The following is a 15,217-nucleotide window of genomic DNA, read 5'->3' as shown; positions in this document are numbered from 1 at the left end:
ATCTACGAGTACTTGGGAAATTTAGAACCCAAATATATCAGTTGTAAAAGTCAAAAGCGTAACTTATTAAAATTGGAGAGCTGTATTGGAAAACTTGAGCTGAAATTATTTGTGAACAGCACTGAATGATGGTAGGTCAAGACCATAGAAACGTTCAATATTCTCTTCGGTAAGTTGTAAACTTTTCCTATCAATCACCAAGTGGATAATTTCCTGGATGTCTGCATTAGGAAATTATGAGCCACATCCCACGCGCGAGTGCTAAGTGCCATGAGATGTAATATCGACGTAGGTGGCACTCGGTTTGCCCGGGGATGTTGATCGGTACTTGAGAACTATTACATAAACAGTAGTTTGGAATAAAGCTCTTCAATCATCACTTCCATTGATCTCAATATTCTCCAGTAAACAGTTCCATGTTAATGTTTTCATTATCTGATGAAGCGATGACATTTCATTATCATGTCAAAGATGGTCTTCACACTGTGGGTGATAAGTAAGTAGATGTTAAGTATAATAACATTGTTCTTTCTTCAGTTCTAATCCAAGGGCTTGGCTCTTGCACGTGCATCTTCACACCTCTACATATGCAATATTGGCAATAACTTTCTGTTCGTGCTTTTAACAATGCCTTGGCTCGTCGATGTTAAAGTTATTCCAATGTTAAGTAAAGATATTTACGAGGAATGAAACAGAAACACTGCTACTTACCAATAGATGTGAGTTTGAACTCCTATGGCCGGGACCACAAAAAAAAAATCATCCAATCTTATTGTTTAATCCAAGATATAAACTTAAACTTAATTTGATTGAGGCCCTGGCCATTAAAATTGCCACTGCAATGCCCTGCATTTAGTCATAGGTTTTGGTACATATACGAGGGCTGTTCGATAAGTCTGGTAAAAATTGATGGAGAGAATATTTTTTAATTGAAATTCCAATTTATTTGTGATCTTGGACTCTTTTGAGGATAATGCATGTGATCAGTTTATCTACAAACATTGAACTATTGTGAGTGAGGTTGAGGTTATTTTGAAATAAGTAAGACGTAGAAGGCACAGATCTAACTTGGTATGTATCTAGATATGGACCTACGTACCTACATTGTACATACTACATACATAAGTAGATACCTAGATAAGGATAAAACATTGAAAACCAAACAAATATTTCAACTTGGTTTACTAACAAAATTTCCTTTCGTTTATCAGGATATTGTTACATATATCAAGACCGTTATACCTACATGAAGACGATATACTACATACATAAGTAGATACCTAGATAAGGATAAAAACATTGAAAACCAAACAAATATTTACCAACTTGGTTTATTAACAAAATTTCCTTTCGTTTATCAGCATATTGTTACATTATATCAAGACCGCTATACATGAAGACGAATTTTTTCAGCTTTCTCCGGCAAAGGAATGTCCTAAACCCAGCTTTCGTTAAACCAAATTCCGTTTTACTTCGTCACTACCCAGCTAGGTCTTAACTGTTCCCCCTCTGTAGGAGACGAGCTCAGGGGCCCCCTGTTAACATAATCTCTTTGGATGTCATAAGATGTCAGTCCTCAGTCTTAAGGATAACATGTCACCCGACTCTAGGACAAAGTTCACTTGGATTTTATCTTGATCCAAATAAGACCTCTTCTGTCTAGGTATGAGAGTCACCAGTCATCAGAATTCAAACTTTAGTGAACACTTTACTTAGGGGGTCGTTTTGTGCTGTCTCTTTTGTAACATATCTCTCGGATATAAAGCTGTGTCCACACAGTCGACGCCGTCGAACGAAGAGGTGAATCTAACTAGTCATCAGAATTCAAACTTTAGAGAACACTTTACTTAGGGGGTCGTTTTGTGCTATCTCTTTTGTAACATATCTCTCGGATATAAAGCTGTGTCCACACAGTCGACGCCGTCGAACGAAGAGGCGAATCTTTGTTGTCGAGACAGTGTACGAATTCAGTCGACTTCGATCGAGGCGTCGACTATGTCTGGACACAGCCTTATACCATCGTAAGTATATATACTACTACTTCGATAGAACATAGAAATCGTTTTTCATCCTTAAACTTCTTACAGACAGTACCTAGGCCAAAAATAGAGTCCCCAAGATGCCTAGCCTAGGTATCTACTTTACTTGAATTGGTTGGGATTGAATAGGGAGCATTAACATTTTTGTCATTTCCTAGGTCGCTAGGTGACATAGGTAGAGTTCGAGAGCTTTATGTACACTTTACACAAAGCCCGACCTCTGCCTAAAAAATCATCAACAAGGAACTCAAAATCTCTCGCTCTTTGGCTTAAAATGTACACGAGATAATATCAAATTTATGATAAGTATCTACTTTACTTGAATGGGTTGGGATTAAATAGGGAGCATTAACATTTTTGTCATTTCCTAGGTAACATAGGTAGAGTTCGAGAACTTTATGTACATTTTACAAAAAGCCCGACCCCTGCCTGAAAAATCATCAACAAGGAACTCAAAATCTCTCGCTCTTTGGCTTAAAATGTACACGAGATAATATCAAATTTATGAGGCCCCCAAAAAAAAAAAAAAAAAAAAAAAAAAAAAAAATCTAAATCATGATTTATTTGTGGTCAAGCTGAGAGCTTCTTCACAGTTTAATAAAAATAATAGTGCTCATTTATACTGCTCGCATAGGACTGAAAAGTTCCTCTACTCCAGCAATTGGCTACTACTATTATTTTGGTCAAATTCTGAAATTGTAGTGACGATAAAATTTCATACCTCGGCTGGGATTGAACCCGCGGCCTCCTGTTTACCAGGTGAGCGTCTAAACCGAAATCTCCACCACATAGTACAGAGTTTACAACTATGTATGCAGATTTCCTAGTCAAGGACCCCCGTGGTCTCTGAAGACTACGGAGTAAGTATAAGGAGTATCAGTTTACAACTATGTATGCAGATTTCCTAGTCAAGGACCCCCGTGGTCTCTGAAGACCACGGAGTAAGTATAAGGAGTATGCAGATTTTCTACAGATCGAGAAATTTCGCATTTATTGTGTTTTGAGCAAACAGTCTTAAAATGGAAATTCTATTAACTTGCATGCAGATTCTGAGCAAGGACTGCGAAGTGAGAAATATAAGACCACATTTTTTTCACGGGAATACTCGGAGTTTACAACTATGTATGCAGATTTCCTAGTCAAGGACCCCCGTGGTCTCTGAAGACCACGGAGTAAGTATAAGGAGTATGCAGATTTCCTACAGATCGAGAAATTTCGCATTTATTGTGTTTTGAGCAAACAGTCTTAAAATGGAAATTCTATTAACTCGCATGCAGATTCTGAGCAAGGACTGCGAAGTGAGAAATATTATAAGACCACACAATTTTTTCACGGGAATACTCGGGTTGATGTGTTGATGACTGACCTGCATGTCTCCTATTTTGGTCTTGCTCGCATCCGTCGTAACAGACGGCAACGTAAACTTCTCCATATCCTTCTCCAGCTTGATGTTAGCTTTCTCTATGGCCCCCTCTACACGCTGGTTGATGGTCCGAATGAACAGGGGTGCCACTAGGCCTCGGAAGTCACAGCCTACTCGACTTAGCGAGAGACCAAAGTAGAGGGACTGTTCCAGGAGGGGGTCCAGAGAGGAGAAGTGTTAGCTTTCTCTATGGCCCCCTCTACACGCTGGTTGATGGTCCGAATGAACAGGGGTGCCACTAGGCCTCGGAAGTCACAGCCTACGCGACTGAGCGAGAGACCAAAGTAGAGGGACTGTTCGAGGAGGGGGTCCAGAGATGAGAACGGACACAGCGGGAGATCCTTCTCCACTGTGGCTAGGAAGTCTAGGACCTGAGGGAGAGGGGAGTAGAAAATGTAAATAATTCAAACATGGCCTTAGTGCTGAGAGCAAATAAATAAATAAACGCAAATAATAATAATAATAAAATAAAAAAAGATCACTATTATTGTTTGGTTATTTCATTGCAACAACTTAATTATCTCGAGACAGTGTACGAATTCAGTCGACTTCGATCGAGGCGTCGACTATGTCTGGACACAGCCTTATACCATCGTAAGTACTACTACTTCGATAGAACATAGAAATCGTTTTTCATCCTTGAACTTCTTACAGACAGTACCTAGGCAAAAAATAGAGTCCCCAAGATGCCTAGCCTAGGTATCTACTTTACTTGAATGGGTTGGGATTAAATAGGGAGCATTAACATTTTTGTCATTTCCTAGGTAACATAGGTAGAGTTCGAGAACTGTATGTACATTTTACACAAAGCCCGACCCCTGCCTGAAAAATCATCAACAAGGAACTCAAAATCTCTCGCTCTTTGGCTTAAAATGTACACGAGATAATATCAAATTTATGATTTTCTATCTCTTCATCTCCAACATAACTTGGGTATGTTTAATCCAATTTATGTCAGGTGGACCAAGCCTACATTTTGTTTAATCCTTATGGTATTGACAATGACACGGATCAAAAAATATTGAAAAGAGTTAGCTGGTTCTGCATCAGAGTAGGTATTTTGTACATATTGGAAAACTGTCCTGGTATAGGTAACCAATAATATGTGATTGAATCACTATTTAAAAAGTGCCCAGCATAGTCGACCTTCAGACAATAAATTCCTATACATGTTAACATTTAGCCAAATGTAGGTGGGTAGTTACATCAAGAAGACGAAGCGTGCAAATTTATGTCAGGTGGACCAAGCCTACATTTTGTTTAATCCTTATGGTATTGACAATGACACGGATCAAAAAATATTGAAAAGAGTTACCTGGTCCTGCATCAGAGTAGGTATTTTGTACACATGGGAAAACTATCCTGGTAGGACCAATAATGTGTGATAAGCTGTAATTGAACCACTGTTTAAAAAGTGTCGAAACATAGTCGACCGGTCGTCGATCGACGGGTCGACTATGTGCGGACACACCTTTGGAAAATAAATACCTAAGTACTTAAGTATACAACTATACCTACATGGTAACATTTAGCCAAATGTAGGTGGGTAGGTACATTAATAATAGAAAGTAAAAAGACAATATGTACACTTATTGTGTACCTATGTACTATGAACGAGTCTGTGTACCTCGTATTTAAATCACAGAGTCTCTGCAACAAAGTACTTAAGTAGGTACAAAATAGGCTAGGTAAGTACCCAAGTACTTACAGACGCGGGAAGCGAGTTTAATTTGAACTTCCGAGTTGGTGTGAGAAAATTTCCTTAGGGTTAATAGACTATTTCAAGATCATGGTTGAACAAAAAAAAATCTACATGTATAATGATTTGTTCAGAGGTAAATATTCTAATCTTCCCAAGTCATCCAACAACCTTCTTAACCCATTGATGCTTTCATGTTTAGGTACTACCTTTCATGGGTACAAGTACACGCGGGAAGCGAGTTTAATTTGAACTTCCGAGTTGGTGTGAGAAAATTTCCCTAGGGTTAATAGACTATTTCAAGATCATGGTTGAAAAAAATCTACATGCATAATGATTTGTTCAGAGGTAAATATTCTAATCTTCCCAAGTCATCCAACAACCTTCTTAACCTATTGATGCTTTCTTGGATAGGTAGTTGGGTACTTAAATGCTACATGTGTTAAAACAAATTAAGTAAGTAAAGGTGTATTTTCCGTTTGGGAAAAGATCATGGTTGAAAAAAATCTACATGCATAATGATTTGTTCAGAGGTAAATATTCTAATCTTCCCAAGTCATCCAACAACCTTCTTACTTAACCCATTGATGCTTTCTTGGATAGGTAGTTAGGTACTTAAATGCTACATGTGTTAGAATTAGAACAAATTACTTAAATAATCAACACATAATTTTAAATCCATCATGATTACTCTGTAGATAAGAAAGGTACCTAGGTTTAGGATTACATGCATGCAAGTGGATTATTTTTTTCCACAGAGTTCAAAGTTCAAGGATAAATGATGGATCTTGCACCAAGAACTTCTTTAGTCATCACAGGAATAGGAAACTTTATAATAGGACAAAGCTAATAATTCAAAAGCGTCTACTACTTACAATTAATTACAAATTTATTATTGTTTATTCCTACTGAAGTTTGGTAAGTAAATGGCAATATTAAACAAGTATTTTTAACCTGCTGGTGAAATACCTAGTCAAAACTAAGTAGGTAGGTAGGTAGGTACTAAAGACCTTACCCTAAATTACCTACATGTCTTGCCTACCTCTACCTATCAATCCAAATTTATGAAGCTTTCATACAAAAAGTGGGTGTGAAAAAAGAGTACACAAAAAGAGGGATATCCATTAGACGTGTTTACCTATCTATCACCTGTAAATAATGGATATTAAGCTATTACTCAAGTACCTATGTACTTGCATCATTCCTCTTGCAAACTGTACTTAAGTAAAGTTTTTTTATGGTCAGCACTTACAAAGGTCACACTAAGCACTCTTCTGATATTCTACATCTTGGGTATAAAAAATGATGATTGTTAGAGCAAACTGAATGAAACAGTTTCCAAGTAATCACCAAAGTTAAACAAGACAGTGCAGGGTTGGTAGAGAATGGGTGACTGTTTTGGACATCATGCACTGCTGCAAGTGATTGTCATTCTGGGGGCAATCAGCCTAGCATAAAATGGAGTTATCTTTAGGTGTTTCAATTAAGTTATCTACTTACATACCTCAATGTTTACCAAGTTTTTTATAAATGGATCACCCTTATGGTCTAAGTTGAGGGTGGATTTTCTAATTTGAAAATATTTCTCTTCTGATATATTCTACATCTTGGGTACAAAAAATGATGATTGTTAGAGCAAACTGAATGAAACAGTTTCCAAGTGATCACCAAAGTTAAGCAAGACTGTGCAGGGTTGGTAGATATCTGAATGGGTGACTGTTTTGGACATCATGTACTGCTGCAAGTGGTGGTCATTCTGGGGGCAATCAGCCTAGCATAAAATGGAGTTATCTTTAGGTGTTTCAATGTACTTATCTACATACCTATCTAGTTACCTCAATGTTTACCAAGATTTTTTGATTTTTATAAATGGATCACCCCTATGGTCTAAGTTGAGTGTGGATTTTAGAATTGAAAAACATTGGTGGTCATTCTGGGGGCAATCAGCCTAGCATAAAATGGAGTTATCTTTAGGTGTTTCAATGTACTTATCTACATACCTATCTAGTTACTTACCTCAATGTTTACCAAGATTTTTTGATTTTTATAAATGGATCACCCCTATGGTCTAAGTTGAGTGTGGATTTTTGAATTGAAAAACATTGCTTACCTTTCCAGTGGCCTTTTTGTATCTTGTGATAGCTCTCCTAATTAGATCCTTTACTAGAATTTCACCATCTCCACAGGGAACTATCACTTTGACTGGACCAAAACACACTGTAACTTTCATGTTATCTTGTTATTTTATTGGAAACACACATAATCACTTTCAAAGAATAATTAAGTAACACCACAATAAACCTTCACATTATTAATCTTAAAACGATTTATTCAAAAAAATATTTAAGATAATTAAGTCGCCATTGGAAACACACATAATCACTTTCAAAGAATAATTAAGTAACACCACAATAAACCTTCACATTATTAATCTTAAAACGATTTATTCAAAAAATATTTAAGATAATTAAGTCGCCATTGGAAAAAAAAGTAAAAAACACAAATCTACCTTTAACCACCTGGCAGATTTCATAACACCAAAAACACCTTTGATACGCAACACAGAAACGGTTGAATTTAACGAGATTAAAATAACACAATTTAAATAATAATGATAACACTAATTATTATTTAATTTAAATTATTATTACTTTTGAACCAGAAAAGTACCTAATTAATAAAATTAAATACACAAAAACAAAAACAAAAAGAAGATACGTCTCACATTCACGACCCCTCTCTTGAAACTATCTGAAAAATTTCCCACTCAGATTCAAATCCGACCAATGAGAGTGAAAGAATTCGCGTTACTGCGCATGCCCCTAGGTGAGAGAACGCAACGGTCACAACCGCACACCTGTCTGCAGTGTGCGTGCGGCTTGAAAACAGTGTTGCCAGATGTTATTTTGAAGAAAAAACCTCCGGATTTCAGAGGTTTTTTATCACGATAGATGGCCGCGTCCACAAGGAACATTTTTTTTAGAGGTTTGACTGTTTGATGGAGGGAACTGTAACTAAAGATCTTATATCTTATTCTATCAGATCTGATCCATCCAAAAAATGCATTACAGATGGGGTCAAGTGGATTGGAACACATCACATGCCTTCAGGCACACTAAATTTGTCAAGGGTTTAGGTTTTCCTTGCCCTTTTCAATTTAATTTGAAGAAAGCATTTACTGATAAAATTTTGTAACAGTATGTCCCTAAACTCACCGTCTTGAGTAGGTATTGCTTGTAGGACAGATTGAAAGAAGGAATCTCTCGCCTGTAGGAACTTGAGGCGAAGTTCAGGTTCTGAGAACAGCTGCATACGACGGAGGTAGCCCACTACCTTGAGACATTTGGGAAGCTGCAGGTCAGTACGGAGATGAGATAGGAGTTGATACATTAGACACACCCAGGACTTTTCTACATCCTCCACTATACTCTGGAAACAACATATGAAAAGAATTTCAATTCAGTACATTTTGAAATATTCTCTTTGGTTGAAACTAAAAACGAAGAGATGAAATGACACAAAGCCACATTTTTTAATGTATTATTATTTTTAAGAGGTTTGATGGAGGGAACTGCAACTGCGAAGGTCCTAAAGTCCCAAAATCGAAGAGAGAAGGAACACAGGACTAGAGAAAGTCAGCCGTTACAAGAACAAACATTATCCGTCCAGGATACAATCCGCCCGGACGGTAATCGCACCCACGGCCTAGCGCTTTCAAGGCAGACGCGCTACCAACCAAGCTAACTAGACTGGAAATCCAATGCTAAACCTCAACTTAACTTACCAATATAATCGGAATGTCCGAGTGGCGTCTCTCGAGTTTCTTCACATAGGTTGCCAATCGCAAAGCGTCCTCATAGAGTCCCGCCCGAATACACGAGTCCATGAGCTGGGGGAGTTCCAACAACTGCAGCAGTTGTGCGTTCAAAGTCAAGGTCAGAGTGTTGAGTCGGCGTCGGGTTCGAATCCCACTGGACACCTGGTTGAATTCTTCACATTCCGAAACGAAGTCAGGCAATTTGGTGAGGAGAGAAGAGATCTGGTGCTCAGTTGACTCAAACTAGAAGAGAGACAGATTTTTATTTTTTTAGTAATTACATAGTTTATAAATAACTTGAGTAACTTAATTGTGTCTCTTCTCGTCCATCTAATGAGAGGCATACTATGGGATGGGTATGCTACGACAGAGACCACACAAGTCTAATGTAGCAGTTGTTTCATTGTAAGTACTACCTCTATAAGAAAATAATTCAATTTTATGAATCTTACAGACAATGGAAAAGACAAGTACTTTGGTAGGTAAGTACTTAGGTACTTACTTATAAGATGTGTGAAGACAAAATAATAGGAAGTTCTGAGAGCAAGGGCTAACAAACTAGGCAGGAAAGTACTTTTGGTTTTCTCACAGTAGGTACTTGGGTATACTAAACTTGTGAGTATGGTAATATTCCACATCTATATAATAGGCACCTATTGGTTGGTTGTTTCTAGCTCCAATTAACAATTCCTACTCCATTAATGGTAGGTATTCCAGATGATACTTCAACAATTCAACACATAATTTTAAAACCATCATGATTACTCTGTAGATAAGAAAGGTACCTAGGTTTAGGATTACATGCATGCAAGTGGATTATTTTTTTTCCACAGAGTTCAAAGTTCAAGGATAAATGATGGATCTTACACCAAGAACTTCTTTAGTCATCACAGGAATAGGAAACTTTATAATAGGACAAAGCTAAGTTTTGACTAGGTATTTCACCTGCTGGTGAAATACCTAGTCAAAACTAAGTAGGTAAGTAGGTACTTAAGACTTTACCCTAAATTACCTACATGTCTTGCCTACCTCTACCTATCAATCCATATTTATGAAGCTTTCATACAAAAAGTGGGTGTGAAAAAAGAGTACACAAAAAGAGGGGTATCCATTAGATATGTTTACCTATCTATCACCTGTAAGTATTGGATATTAAGCTATTACTTAAGTACCTATGTACTTGCATCATTCCTCTTGCAAACTGTAAGTAAGTAAAGTTTTTCTATGGTCAGCACTTACATAGGTCTCACTGAGCACTCTTCTGATTCTAATGGACTTGCACTTGTTTGCTTGCTTCATCACTCACATACGTATCTCTATCGTAGTTAGAGGTATATCTCTAGTAGTTAGAGGTATATCTCTAGTAGTTAGAGGTGTAAAATTTGATCCTTCATATAGCCGAAGGCTGCGAAGTATCTCTATGTGGCTTCCCGCAGGTAAACTCTGTGCTACATTCTACTACAGGTGTACACTTCCAACAGGTACTCCTAGCGTGCTAAGCTTAATCACACACAACTGCTGTACCTACAACACCATGGAGTACTATTACGTCATATTCACAGATGTACCTACGTTACTCATACCTAATGGTACATCGTAATCCAGAGAGTTCTAGGTAGGAGGTACATATATGAACAAAACACCAACCATGACCTCGACACAATAGAAGAACCTCATGTGTAGGTACGAATATTATTCAGTCCAAAATCTGCATGAGTACCTACCTAGATATGTACATAACACACCTGAGTAGGTAGTAGGTACCTACAGAGCAGCCATCATCTGTTTAATTTGTAGGTACTCAGTATTAGGTAGCTAGGTAAATGGCTGAATATTAGGTAGACAAATCACTTGAATTCTATTTTAGAAAGATAAATTTACTTAAGCACATAAGAACTTATATATATAAGTACCTACTAGGTACTTGTGGTCTTGGGGGGATTGAGGCGAAAGCCGGCAGGGGCCCCCTTTCAATTGCCCACCAGAGGTGGATGGAGGGACTACCTACTTAATTAAAGCTAGGTAAATACTTAGAATAATGAATTTTTCTTCGGTGTATTATTGGATATGATCGGATTATTTGTCAATGGGGAAATGCAAATTTTCCATGCCACGTTCTCTAAGTGTAAAACAAGGAGTTTATTCTTGTGCATTTTATCTTGTAAAGTAAAGTAAGAGGTATTCTTGAGAAATACCACTCCTCGATAAGATTAATATGAAAACAACCATGGAAACTGACTGATAGCCTCCCCCTTCTTTCCAGTCTTTACATAAGCCAAGTACCCACCACATATTTATCTATCCAAGTACTTTGGTACCTCGATATAGAACTTAATCGTTGTAGTATGTACAACTTTATTTTCGTACAAAGATGAGTCATTCTTTTAAGAAACTCAGTAAGTACAATGCTGAGTGCTGACAAACACCTGGGACACCTAAGTAGACTACCTCAGTGGTGTAGACTTGTAGAGGTTAGCACGGTGGACTCTGGATCTGAAGGTTGGCGGTTCGAGTCCACGTCAAGTCATAAAATTTGGCGTAAGCAGTGTGGGGAACGACATTTGTGTCAAGCATTTATGCTTATTATGCTTAAAACAATTATAATTTAATTTTTTACCTAAGTAAGTAGGTAGTATTTGAGGCTATATAAGAGAAAATAGGTAAATAAGTAGGTACCAAATATCTAAGTACACATGTTATAAAACTGTCAAAAATAAATAGCACCTAGGTATGATAACGCTAGAGAATAACTAGCCTAAATCTAACTGTAATAAATTGACAGAGGCAAGTGTTGGGATACATGAACTCTGTGTGATGAATTGATGATAGCCCGAGAGCAATATTCAGTATCAGTGTTCTTCTTTTCAATAGCACTGTTGGGATACATGAACTCTGTGTGATGAATTGATGATAGCCCGAGAGCAATATTCAGTATCAGTGTTCTTCTTTTCAATAGCACATATGTAGGTACTAATTCATCGTATTTTTTTTTTTTTTTTTTTTTTTTTTTCAATAAAATCAGGAGTGTAGTAGTGTTGGACTTAGGTCAAGAATAAAGGATTTGATGGGGGAGATTAGGGAACGTTTCTTGAGATATTTTATATGGTACAAACCGTACCTGCATACAAACCATGGATTAAATACAAATCACATTTTGGAGACCCCAAAACTTCTCAAGTTTGCTAAAAATAAAAATACCTACTCTCTCAATCTCTCTCCCCTTATTTTCATACTTCAGTATGATGATAAGTTTCTATCCTACCTATTTTTCTGATGAGCTGTTATATTAGTTTAACACTAGGAGCCTCCTCTTTTATCACAGCATTACTATGTAGAAGTAAATTGCTGACTCGGGATATTACTTCATGGGAAATCTCAGTTCAATGTAACTTGGGTGTGCTGAATCAACGAATATTGTCTACTATGAAATCTAGACTACTTAGTTTGCTGATTGAACTATTGTGAGTGAGGTTGAGGTTATTTTGAAATAAGACGTAGAAGGCACAGATCTAACTTGGTATGTATGTAGAAGTAAATTGCTGACTCGGGATATTACTTCATGGGAAATCTCAGTTCAATGTAAGTAACTCGGGTGTGCTGAATCAACGAGTATTGTCTACTATGAAATCTAGACTACTTAGTTTGCTGATAGAACTATTGTGAGTGAGGTTGAGGTTATTTTGAAATAAGTAAGACGTAGAAGGCACAGATCTAACTTGGTATGTACCTCATATCTAGCCTAAATCTAACTGTAATAAATTGACAGAGGCAAGTGTTGGGATACATGAACTCTGTGTGATGAATTGATGATAGCCCGAAAGCAATATTCAGTATCAGTGTTCTTCTTTTCAATAGCACATATATCGTTGCCGATAGAAATATAGTCGATTACCAATTCATCGTCTCTCAACATTCAATATTACCAAAGTAATAAGAACAAGAGATGTATGTACATAAGTAGGGACAACTTGAAATAAAAAATCCAAGTAAGTAATCATGAATAACCTATGTTGCAGTGCAGCTAGGAGCCTACAACTTGAAATAAAAAATCCAAGTAAGTAATCATGAATAACCTATGTTGCAGTGCAGCTAGGAGCCTCCTCTTTTATCACAGCATTAAGTACTATGTAGAAGTAGAATTGATGATAGCCCGAAAGCAATATTCAGTATCAGTGTTCTTCTTTTCAATAGCACATATATCGTTGCCGATAGAAATATAGTCGACTACCAATTCATCGTCTCTCAACATTCAATATTACCAAAGTAATAAGAACAAGAGATGTAAGTACATAAGTAGGGACAACTTGAAATAAAAAATCCAAGTAAGTAATCATGAATAACCTATGTTGCAGTGCAGCTGGAAGCCTCCTCTTTTATCACAGCATTACTATGTAGAAGTAGGTAAATTTATATCTTATCGTCCCGAAATCGAAGAGAGCAGGCCAGGATAGGAGAAAGCCAGCTGTTCCGAGAACAACCTTATCTGTTCATAATGGAACCCGCTCGGGAATCGAGCCTCGAAAATGCATGTAGATTTCTAACGTTAGCAAAATAAAAGAAGGTACACTTTTTCGAAACATATTATAAAATTTATTATCTACATAAACATAACTTGCAGTCAAAAGATCTGGTCAGTCGTCCAGTCGTGATGGGGAAATGGAAATCACACCAGTAAAATCCCCAATCCCCATCCGGAGCAAGGGCCTCTCCCAGAAAGCAGTGGTCTCACTGCTTTCAATGAGTCTCACCATCTCTTTGCTGGTCTTGCTGCTCTTCTCACTCTATCTCAATTGATATATCTTATCGTCCCGAAATCGAAGAGAGCAGGCCAGGATAGGAGAAAGCCAGCTGTTCCGAGAACAACCTTATCTGTTCATAATGGGACCCGCTCGGGAATCGAGCCTCGAAAATGCATGTAGATTTCTAACGTTGGCAAAATAAAAGAAGGTACACTTTTTCGAAACATATTATAAAATTTATTATCTACATAAACATAACTTGCAGTCAAATCTGGTCAGTCGTCTAGTACAGTCGTGATGGGGAAATCACATCAGTAACATCCCCAATCCCCATCTGGAGCAAGGGCCTCTCCCAGAAACTTCCAATATTCTCTATTCTGTGCTTCATGTGTCCTAAGTGGTCCTACTGCTTTCAATGAGTCTCACCATCTCGTTGCTGGTCTTCCTGCTCTCCTCACTCTATCTCAAGTGATATATCTCATCACCATAATCACATCTCATCATGAATGTATTGATTTGGACCCAGCTGGTAGAAGTTGACTGATAGGCTCTATGATGGCGGATTGATTCAGATACCCCAAGCCCTGAAACAAAGTCGAAATTAAATCTTTGGTTACCAGCCTAGTTAGCTTGGTTGGTAGCGCGTCTGCCTTGTAAGCGCCAGACCGCGGGTTCGATTCCCGCCCGGGGCGGATTTTATCCTGAAAGGATTAGGCTCGTTCTCGGAACGGCTGGCTTTCTCCTATCCTGTCTTCCTTCTCTCTTCGATTTCGGGACGATAGGTTCGTTCTCGGAACGGCTGGCTTTCTCCTATCCTGTCTTCCTTCTCTCTTCGATTTCGGGACCATAAGACCTTAGCAGTTACAATTCGGTGATGTTAAGAAACCATACCTCCTTCTCCAGCTGATTCCTATCCATGCCAAAGTAGCTGCCCACCTCATCTGGCTTGAAGAGAACATGTAGACACCTCTGTATATGCGGCACAAACTTGGTGGCAAACACCACACATAGGCGGGTCAGTGATTCCTTCTCATTTGGAGACAGAGCCTGGAAAATTGGAAATATATTTAGAAAAGACCTCTTCATTATCTTGTTCGAATAGATCATTATTTTCGCGTTTGTTGCCAAAATAATGGTCTATTCGAGCTGATGGCCAAAATAATGGTCTATTGACTCATTGGCTTAGCCAGTCTAGTTAGCTTGGAGGGTAGCTTGCCTGCCTTGTAAGCGAGCTCGGTCGTGGGTTCGAATCCTGCCAGGGGCAGAGTTTATCGCTCAGGGCGGATAAACAGATAAGGTTCGTTCCTGGAATGGTTGATGGTCTATTCGAGCTGATGGCCAAAATAATGGTCTATTGACTCATTGGCTTAGCCAGTCTAGTTAGCTTGGAGGGTAGCTTGCCTGCTTTGCAAGCGAGCTCGGTCGTGGGTTCGAATCCTGCCCGGGGCAGAGTTTATCGCCCAGGGCGGATAAACAGATAAGGTTCGTTCCTGGAATGGT

At 38.1% G+C, this 15,217-nt stretch overlaps 1 protein-coding gene across 1 annotated transcript in view; it reads right to left on the bottom strand.

Moving 5' to 3' along the window:
- Positions 1-3,372: 3,372 nt before the first annotated feature.
- LOC103511482 (conserved oligomeric Golgi complex subunit 8) overlaps positions 3,373-15,217 on the bottom strand; it is a gene marked incomplete at its 3' end in the record, with an annotated part of 76,249 nt that continues 64,404 nt past the window's right edge. The window contains exons 10-11 of the mRNA XM_026825235.1: positions 3,672-3,833; positions 3,373-3,522 (exon numbers count right to left, since the gene is read on the bottom strand). Of these exons, the coding sequence (XP_026681036.1) occupies positions 3,373-3,522; positions 3,672-3,833 (312 nt within the window). The remainder of the gene's footprint in view (positions 3,523-3,671; positions 3,834-15,217) is intronic.

This window comes from Diaphorina citri, unplaced genomic scaffold, assembly GCF_000475195.1.
Source record: "Diaphorina citri unplaced genomic scaffold, Diaci psyllid genome assembly version 1.1 scaffold718, whole genome shotgun sequence".
Lineage (NCBI taxonomy): Eukaryota > Metazoa > Arthropoda > Insecta > Hemiptera > Psyllidae > Diaphorina > Diaphorina citri.
The sequence above is the reverse complement of the archived record's forward strand: the minus strand, read 5'-3'. Positions and strand labels throughout refer to the sequence as shown.